Source organism: Chinchilla lanigera, unplaced genomic scaffold (genome assembly GCF_000276665.1).
Source record: "Chinchilla lanigera isolate Chin_1 unplaced genomic scaffold, ChiLan1.0 scaffold00012, whole genome shotgun sequence".
Taxonomy (NCBI): Eukaryota; Metazoa; Chordata; class Mammalia; order Rodentia; family Chinchillidae; genus Chinchilla; species Chinchilla lanigera.
Genome location: NW_004955413.1, coordinates 2,144,037 through 2,154,130, shown reverse-complemented (window position 1 = coordinate 2,154,130; position 10,094 = coordinate 2,144,037). Strand labels below are relative to the sequence as shown.

General features: G+C 46.1%; 1 protein-coding gene across 2 annotated transcripts in view; it reads right to left on the bottom strand.

Annotated features, from left to right (window-relative positions):
* Positions 1-257: 257 nt before the first annotated feature.
* Positions 258-10,094, bottom strand: part of Tigar (TP53 induced glycolysis regulatory phosphatase) — a 24,155-nt gene continuing 14,318 nt past the window's right edge. For both annotated transcript variants that reach the window (XM_005378728.2, XM_005378727.2), the window contains exons 4-6: positions 8,379-8,456; positions 4,735-4,845; positions 258-2,294 (exon numbers count right to left, since the gene is read on the bottom strand). In XM_005378728.2, coding sequence (XP_005378785.1) covers positions 1,878-2,294; positions 4,735-4,845; positions 8,379-8,456 — 606 coding nt within the window. In that variant the 3' untranslated portion in view covers positions 258-1,877. The remainder of the gene's footprint in view (positions 2,295-4,734; positions 4,846-8,378; positions 8,457-10,094) is intronic.

Genomic DNA, 10,094 nt, shown 5'->3' with positions numbered 1-10,094 from the left:
AGGCTCATGAGCAATTGCAGGAAAGCTTACTGAAATAACAAGACACTTTTCATTCATCAGATTAGCAAACATTACACAGTACCCAGTGCCAGCAGAGATATGGAAGCAGAAACTCTGAATCCTCCCAGCGCTGAGCACCGTGCCACCGTGGGCACCCAAGGGTGCACGGCTATGAGCCTGCACAAGAGTGCTGCAAGGGGCTGCTCCACGCCGGGCTGCTTCTACAGAAAACACTAAGCATACTAGATGCCCACCAGTGCGAAAACAAATAAACAAAATGTGCTGTGTTTATTTAACAGAATACAGTGGTTATAGCAGATAGTGTCCTGACACATAACAGACAAAAATAAAGCATACAGACAGCTTGATGATAATCGCGTATCTTTTTAAAGCACCAGAACAACAGAGCTGCCTTCCAGACACCGGGTGAAAATGTGAAAGACTTAAATAAATTCAGACTTACTGCGTAGCTCTCTGCAAGTGCACTGTTACAGGGAATTCTACTTACAGCTTATTGTTTTCTTACATTTAAAACATTATTTCGGGAAAGTGTCTTTTCGGCTATTAATTCAAGGATTTATAGTGCACTTCTTCTGGTGTTCAAATTCATGCCCTGTTTCTAATACTGGCAGAAAAAGTGGTCATGCTGGACACCCTGTAAACGGTGCAATACTGAACTCTATGTACAATTTAAATGAACTTCTAAGGTCGTTTAGTGTTATGTTAGTGTCATTTGTCTGCCTTTACTGACACACTTAGCATTAATTCTCTTTAATGCTGGGATTCACAGCATTCATAAGCATGGTGACTTAGAATCAAACTACATGTAAGACACCTTTCCACTTAGATAAGGACTTTTGAAGAACCAATGGTAGATACAAAATTAGGTTGATCAAAACCCTTTCCTCTAGTGCCACCTGGTGGGAAGAAGAGAAAACTCCATCTGCACCCTCCACAGAGCCAGCTGTCGCTGTCGCAGGGCACTTTTCAACTAAGCTGTCCCCATACACTGAGGTTGCTGTGCGGTGTGTATTAGCTACTTTCTCCCTGAGGCTCTTCTCAGACTGGAGTCTTCAGCTACCGATTAGATAAGAAGCAAGATGATCTTGCTCTTCATTCTCCCCATCAGACTTTGGGTTTTTTGTGTGTTTTTGTTTATTTTCCCGGTTCTCACTGGCAGCTTTTGCAAGGTATCCTGAACAAGCTCCATTACTTTCAGTAAGGTATTCTAACCGCATGGTGCCCAACCTCTCTCTGCGCCTTTCTGCAGTCACAGTGTATCCTCATCCACACCTGGGCCCTCTAGAATAAAAATAAATATTCCAACGGCTGGTTTCTACATACAACATTTAGTGTTCTCTTATCATTTTACTTTACATGAACTTATAATGGGGACACTATTTCCTTTAAAGAATATTTCCTTTTTAAATATAACACAGTTGCTACAAATATGCAGTGTCATTTACAGGGAGCTCCTTCACTGAAGCACCAGATGAGATGCAAAAAGCATACAGTATTTTAGCAGGAGCCAATAATATAAGCTGAGCATTAAAAAAATACATCAACATTTTAAAACAGGGAAGACACAGTAAAAGGTGATTAATACCCAACTGCAATGCTCAGTTCCTCTGCCCATTTTCAATATGGAGATGTGACTGAGTAGGGCAGCAAAATTACTCTGGAAAATGCAAACAGCGCTTGTAAAAATTAAATCAGTGCAAAATGGCTTTCCATCATTGTTTGGGATAGAGGTTTACAAGCTGATTTTTCATTGTTTCCAAATCACCACAGCAAAGGACAGAACTGAAGCAAGCCAAAGGTGCTCCCTACAGACCCTCAAATTGCTCAGATTCTAACACCGCTGGAACTCGGCGCCTTCAGTTGACTCCGTTCAGGTGATCCTGCAGGTTCATGCAGACGCAGTGGACCTCGGGTTCCCGACCCTCTTCGAGGTCTATGATGAAGAGGCTGATCCCAGTGTTGGGGCTGACAGACAGAAGTTCCGATCTGTTCAGAAGTGCTGGCAAGGAGCCCTTCAGGTCGGTCAGAAAATAGCTGAAAAGGCTCCTCATGTAGGCCCCGTGGCTCACCACCAAGATGCTGGCTGCCAGTCCTGGATGGCCGCGGTCCACACAGCACTCGGGACTGCAGTTTTCTCCTAAAGGAAATATCTCCGCCAAAGAAGTTTCCAGATAGTTGACTGGGACTTCTGGGGAAAGCTGTTCATTCTGACCTGCTTCTTTTAGGATTAGTTGACAAAGAAATTCAAAGAAATCTTTTCCACGCGTTTTTACCTGTAAGGAAAAAATAAAAAGGAAAATAAGATAACATTAATGACTTTAAAATACAAACATAAAACATAAGTGACTGTTAAAATCCTTAAATTTACATGGAACCACAAAAAAAACCCAAAAAACGGAATACATCTTGAGGAGCCAAATAACCAGAAGGTTTATACTACTTCAAAATACACTACGAGCCAGGGATGTAGCTTTGCGGCATCATGTGCCTGCCTGGCAAGCACAAGATCCTGAGTTCGATTCCTGGTACCAAAAAAAAAAAAAGCAAAAACACCGAGCCAAAATACACTATGAAACTTCAGTAACTTCAAAATATACTACAAACCATAGAATCAAAACATCATGATAGTGGCATAAAAACAGACAGAGACCAGCAGAAAAGAACACAGCCTGGACGCAAACCACGAAACTGCCGCCACCTTTCAGCGCACGCACTAAGAACCAAGTGGTGCTCAGGAAACAGGACTGACATGCAGCAGAATGATGCTCTACCCCTACCTCTCTCCAGTGACAAAAATCAACTCAAAATGGACTGCAGACTTTCATACAAGACCTGAAACTATGAAATTATGAGACAAAAACAGGGCAAATGCTTCAGGACTTTGGGATGTGCAAGGATGTTTTGCATAGTATCCCAAAAGCACAAGAAACAAAAGCAAACATAGATGAAAGGAACTGTATCAAACTAAAGTGTTCCCACAGTGAAGGAATAGGCACTGTAAAGAAAGAACCCACAGAATGAAGGAAACGATTTGCCAGCTATGCATCTGACAGGGGTCAGAACACATAAGGAACTCCAAAAGCCCCGCAGCACAAAAACAACTTTAAGCTCATGATTAAAACATGAGCAAGAGACCTAAGCAGACATTTCTCAGACACATGAATGGACAACAGGTGGGTGAACAGATGCGCATCAGTAGGCACCAGGAAAATGCAAGTCAAGAGCATGATGAGTTACCAACATGATCCCAGCAAGAGTGGCTACACCATGGAGAAAAGGGAGCCCTTGCACAGCCTGGGTGGGAATGGAAGTTACACACCTATCACAGGAAACACTACAAGGTTCCTCAGAAAATTACAACAATCCTATCATTGGCATATGTGCCAAGGAAATGAATTGGTGTGCTAGAAAAAGGACTGCGGCAGCACTCTTCGGAAACAACCATCCAATGATGGGCTGATAAAGAAAATGTGGTATATACACTGGATGGAATACTATTCAGCCACAAAGAAGATGAAATCCTGCCACCTGCGACAATGTGGATGGAAGTGATAATGATTAGATTAAGCAAAGTACCACAAAAAGATAAGCAAAACATGATCCCACTCATATGCACAATCTAAAAAGCTTGATCTCACAAAAGTTGACAGTCACTGGTGGTTAGCAGCGGCTGGGGAGGGACAGGTGACAGAAGATGAGAAGGGTCAACCAGTGGGCACTAAGTTACAGTCAGACAGGAGCGCACAGCACCCGCCAGCCGTGGAAAGTAGAGACAACAATGAGGTCCTGTACTTGTCAGAAGGCCTGAAGGTTCTGAAACTTTTCATCGTGAAGAAATGATGGATGTCTGAGGAGAGAAGGGTGTGCTCAACCCGAGTTCAACAGTCCACACATCAGATGTATCAACATCACAGGGTACTATTTGTTTAGTTTTTGTTGGCATGGACTAAAAACAAATTTAAATTGAACAATCTACATAACTGACCGCACATTTTCCCTGCACACTAAAAGAAGTGTACGTAAGCCCAGTCTAGAGTGACTTCCGGTCACCTATCCACAGTCCCACAGTGAAGGTGCCCCCACACTTCTGCCAGCACAATGGAGACAAAAGTGACCAAGCAAGACACAATTCCCAATTCCTGACCTCACGGCACTCACTGGGAAACCGCACGTGCCACTTGGGTGTGTCTGCGGCAACGCCAAACCTGACAGCTGCGTCTGCTGAAGTCACACTCACCAAGGCAGTCAGTCTTTACCAGAAAATTATAGGATAAAACGTAGGCAGAAACAGCCACCGATGACGCAGCTCGAAGCGGGAGACACGGAGGAAACGCGAGCGCTGGCTGCCAGCAAAACCCCTAGGAGCGCGCGCTCTGAAGTGCGAGCCCCAGCGTGGCACCTGCGCTGCTGCACGGGCCCCATCTGCTCGCTGAGCACCCGTGCCCGCCAGACCACCGCTTCACAAATTCCCCTGCTCTGCAAACACATTTCCTTCAATTCGTCTCCGGTGACAGCTGCCCGCTTAGCTAGTGAGAAACATGGGAGAACTTAAAACAGGAAAACGGCGATGATACCACGCAGAGCTGTTTTATGAACCAAGCAACTTCCAAACTGCTTGGCTGTGACTCCAAAACCCCTGACTGCAGGTGAGTTCCATTCCAGGCGACCGACACTGCCAAGCTCCCCAGGGCGGCGACAGGGCCGGGCTCCTACCTGCTCCAGCGTCTCTCCTCCGGGAGGCGTGAACACCGGGCACTCCATCCCCGCAGCCTTGGCCATGGCCCGCAGCTCGCTCAGCGCCTTGCCTTCAGCAGCCCCGTACCTCTGCAACAACCAACAACCAACAATCAACACCCGCACATAGGTGTGCAATGTTACAAGTGAGCTTATGTTTGTGGCTAATCTGGAAAATCATCCCAGGACTAAGCTTATTGCCCTTCACTTATTTATTATTTTATGTGTACTCAGTAGAGAGTCATGAACCCCAGAAAATACAGAGGCAGTCCTGAGTTGTATACACACCACGTGCGCCAGACGGACAAATGTACTAACACTGACTGAGGCAGGTGGAGAGGTTTTGTGGACAAATACAGGGCTTTGCACATCTGGGCCTAGGAATTATCGTGTGGAAGGAATCAGGATGGCCACCCCACCCACACGTAACATCCCATCGACCCCAGCACCAGCACTGTGAAGGAAGTGTGCAAACACACTCTCACTGAAGGAGCTGCGTTTCGGGAGGGTTCAGCAACCACCCTCCATTCTCCAGCCTATCATCAGCAAGGCTCAAACTCAACCCCAGATCTGTACGACTTCATGGCTCACAGCTCTCTAGGATGAACAAGTCACGGCAGGAATAAGAGCAGCCAAGAATGCAGGAAACCGCCTCGTCAAAGGTCAGTAAGGAGGAGTAGGTGGCACCATCTTTAAGCTATTAAACTGGGAGGTAAAAAGGGACTGATACTACACCACTTTCTCCTGGAGCACAGGAGGCAGCACAGCATCAGCTGTGGAAGCCTTAAAGACAAGTGCAACTGCCCATGTCCACTTCCAGAAATGTGCAGAGTCAGCAGAAAATCTAGTCACGCTCCAGCTGTCCATCTGTAGTTATAGAAACTGTGCACCAGACACACTGGAATGATAGGCAGGGCACAATAAATGGGCAAAGCTGGTCTAAAAGCAGTACGCAGAATTCCATTTAGAAAAGTGCATACAGAGACAGACATGGAAAAGTCAGGAACACACACGCCACGCATTTATCTGGAGAGGATAGAAATTTTGTCTGTATTTTTTGCAAACTGTTCTCACTCCTAATTTCCTACCATGATTATGCAATACTGCACACGAAGGTAGTGAAAGAAACAAACTGTCATTTTTATTTTGAAGGGGTGATGCCAGTATCCTCACACCGCCATCAGATAAGAGTCCAATAATAAAATACTACTCCATAAGGGTAATGCATGGTTTTTAGAAAGTCAGCCCTCTTGCCATCCCTACGTCAGGACTTTTACATCTTCAGCTGTCTGCACACTCGCTTTGATTCACAGGAACAAAAACCCTCTGTTATAAAATACCCCAAGGGCACCCTGAAGCACCTGGGCAAAGAGGCCACAGCGTGATGGAGATTCCCAGGTGACGCCCACTCGTCAGTGCAGCATGGCTGCCAACCAGAGTGCCAGCGTGAGGGGCTGGGATCGGGGAAGGAGGGACACGCGCACGTGTGGAATCACAAAAGCCAGAGCCTGAGGGGAGCAGGACTGGCCAGGTCAGGTGAGCAAGGGCTCCAGGTGGGACTGATACAGACTCAGAAGCCCAGTGAGGGAAGAGCAGAGTATTCGGGTAACAAGCAGCTCCCGAGGGGGGCGTGACCAGTGGTCCAGGGTGCGGACTCCTGGGCCAGGTGGCCGTGGGACCCTGGACAAGGACTTGCGGAGTGCGGCAGCTTCTGTCTCCGGGAAGTGAAGATGGAAACAGGGTCTGCAGCCTGCTCACAGCAGATGCTGCGAAGACGAACGGACCTGAGGGGCCCGGCAGTGTTTGGCCGTGCAGAGCACCTCGTGGCGCTGGCTCGCACGTCACAGAAGCTGCAGTACCAGAGGAGGGGATGGCGGAGGTGACAGAGAGGGCACCACAGCACGGGGCCAGGCGCAAGAGTGTGAACACGCTCTTGAGAGAACCAGTAAAGAGAGCCAGTGCAATGTTCTGCACAAGGGCGTCAAGACCCCATTCGCAAAAGATTACTCCAGCTGTGGTCGGAGATTAGGTTGGAAAAGAAAGTCACTGTTGCTACCTGGGCAGAGTGACACACACCTGTAATCCCAGTATTCAGGAAGCTGAGGCAGGAGTATCGCTGTGAAGATCAGCCTGTGCTACACAGTGAGTTGAAAGCCAGCTTGAACTGCACAGTGAGACCCCATCTCAAAAAACCAAAAACAATTGTTGGGCACGGTGGCACATGCCTGTAATCCCAGCACTTGGGAGGCTGAAGGAGGAAGATCATTGCAAGCTTGAGAGCAGCCTGGGCTACCAAAAGAGCTCGAGGCCAGCCTGAACTGCATAGCAAGATCCCATCTCAAAAAGATAAAAAAAAAGTCACCATCAGTGACCAAGGTGACAGATGACACTGAGCTGAAACATAGGCTCTTGAGAAATGAGCAGCTTAGACTCACGTGGAGCCGAGTACAGTGGCACACACCTACAATTCTCATTGTCTGGGAGGCTGAGGCAAGAGGGCTGCAAATTCAAGCCCAGCCTGGATACTCAGCAAGCCCATCTCAAAATAAAATAAAAAGGACTGGAGGTGTTGCTCACTGACAGAGCACTTGCCTAGCACACATGAAGCCCTAGCTTCTATTTGTAGCACCCCAAACATAAAACAAAAAATACAGCGTCACAATAACAAGCACACAGACATAGAACTCACTGGATGTAGGTGGTAATAGACTGTGCAGTATGATACATAAAGAGGAAAATGAAGGACTGGCAGAGTGGGGTAAGGCAGGAGCAGGCTGGAGCAGAGGCAGCACACCCTACTGGGCCGGAAATGGCTGTGGGGCGTGCACATCAGAAATCAAGAGTGGGCAATATAGTATGTGAGCATGCAGTTCAGGTACGAGATCTCAGCTAAAAATAGATGGAAAGTCTCAGCCATCAGCTGAGATCACAGGAGGCCAACGACTATGAGCAGTGAGAGACAGGCCCCCACTGGTAATGCCTGCTGCCGCCAGGGGCATCTCACAGGGTCTGAGCACTGGCTCCGGGAGAAGCAGCCTCCTTTTTATGGGAGCTTATTTCTGCTGGGGCTCTAGTCTGTATTTGGAACTGTAACAGAGAACACAGAGCAAGTTGGAGAAGCAAGTCTTTAGAAATGCTCTGGTTGTTTTGTTAGATTTCTATCCAGGTAGAGAAGAAGATCACAGAGCTGGTGCGGAGATGTGAATAAGCTTACAGGTCAGTACTGTAGAGCATAGCAAAACACTGCTCTAGAAAGAAACCTGGGTTCAAATCTCAGATCTGAAATTGCCCTATGGCTTTGGGTAAGTCACAACTTCAGGAAGGTCCATTTCTTGTATATAAAACAGGGGCAAGAAAAATCTAATCATGCTGAGGAGTAGGATTTGGAGGTGAGAACTTTTCATTTTTACTTGAAACTTGCCTTTATAATTTAAGATGCTTATCTCATCTTATATGATTTTAGTAAGTAAGGTACTGGGTATGAAATTACACAACAGTGCCTGCCACCTTGCAGAGTCTTAAACATTTCAAACCCCCAACAGGACAGCATTTCAGCTTTTAGCCAGTGACAAGCAAAGGCGGCTTACTGAAAATTTACGGTAAGGAATATATAAATAAGTTACCCTTTCGCGAAGTCTTGAATCATACTTTACTGTCATGTCTTTGCAAAATTTGCTTTTCTCCAAAATCTCATGGGTGGTCTGAAAAATCAAAAGATAGTTCCTTTTCTTATAAAAAAAAAAATGACCATGAAACTTCAAAATAATACATGCTATCCTAATTAACAACCAAGAACTGGCAGTATTCTCATGCGCATTAGCTGTCTGTTGGGCCTCGGGGCGCAGCTCAGCGGCTGCACTCTCAGCACGAACAAGGCCCTGGTTTGACCCTCAGTACGGATGAACTGAAACAGCGGCACACACCTGTAGTCCCAGGTACTTCGGGCTGAGGCTGGGGACTGAGGCAAGAAGATCACAAACTTCGGGCCAGCCCAGGCAACTTAGCAAGACCTTATCTCAAAATAAAAATGGAAATGGCTGCAAATGGAGCACAGCAGGAGAGGGCCAGTGGGCTCTATCCTCAGCGCTGGACAGGAAAAGGCTCACACTTGGTCTGTAAATTAGCACTCACTTAAGCTTTGTGTAACCTATAACTTAGCATTTTCACTGAGATTTTCATTTAACTTACTCCCCATTTTTAATTGACTTTATTGATATACATACCTATTTTAAGTCTGTTCATTGGGTTTTGACAAACTTATACACCCATCTAAGTACCACCTAAATCAAGAGAGGAACTTTACCACCCTTTACCACCCGAAAAGACTCCTTCATCCCTATACCAGCAAATCCTCCTCGTCCAAAGCAGCCACTAATTGCTTTCAAAAGCTATAGGTCAGGCTTCTCCAGCTTCATGAGTGGAATCATGAGCTATGTGCTGTTGAGTGTCTGGACTCTGCTGCTTGGCATAACTTTCGGGGCCTCTGCCTTGCTGACGCACGAGTCTGTAACCAGTTCTCCAGCTGAGCTCTCTCCTACTGCATGAATGAATACGCCAGTTCCTGCACTGGCTCACCTGCGTGTCAATACATCGGCCGTTTCCGTTCTGTGGTAATCGTTACAAATAATAATGCTATTAAACAACTGTGTACAAGTCTCAGGACATTCCTAATCCTATGTGTTCCTAATTCCACTAGGTAAATTTCTGGGACTCAAATTGCTGGGTAACACAATAAATTTATGTTAAACTGTGAAACTGTTTTCCAAAGTAGCTGCTTCCTTTCACCATCTCAGCCAATGTGTGGCTCTCAGCTGCCTGACAAGCTTTTCTTTTGAACCATTCGAATGTGTGTGCAGCAGCAGCACACTGTGGCTTTAATTTGCATTTTTGTGGTGATCAATGACTCTGAACATCTTTTCACCTGCTTACTGGCCTCCCATACATTTCCTTTTATGAAGTACTTGGTCAAATTAAAATATTTTGCCTCTTTTAAAGTGAAGTGTTTGTCTAGTTAATGAAAAAAGAATTTACATGCACTTTGTCGGATATACACACACATCCATATGTATGGCCTATGTATTACATGTGCACAGTACATATTTTTCCCTCCCAATCTATGGCTTACTTTTTCATTTTCTTAATGTTATCTTTCACAGAATAAAATCCATTTGAATATACAGTCAATTTTGAGTCAAGTTCTGCGTCTGGGGCAAGCCGAGTCACACACAGCTCACGTCCTCCTTGCAGCTATGCTACTCTCTCCGCTCTCAGGACACTTCTGTCAAAGCTCAGTTGGGCTTGTTGCTTTGGCTGTGTTCTGCCACCATGAACTGTAGCCT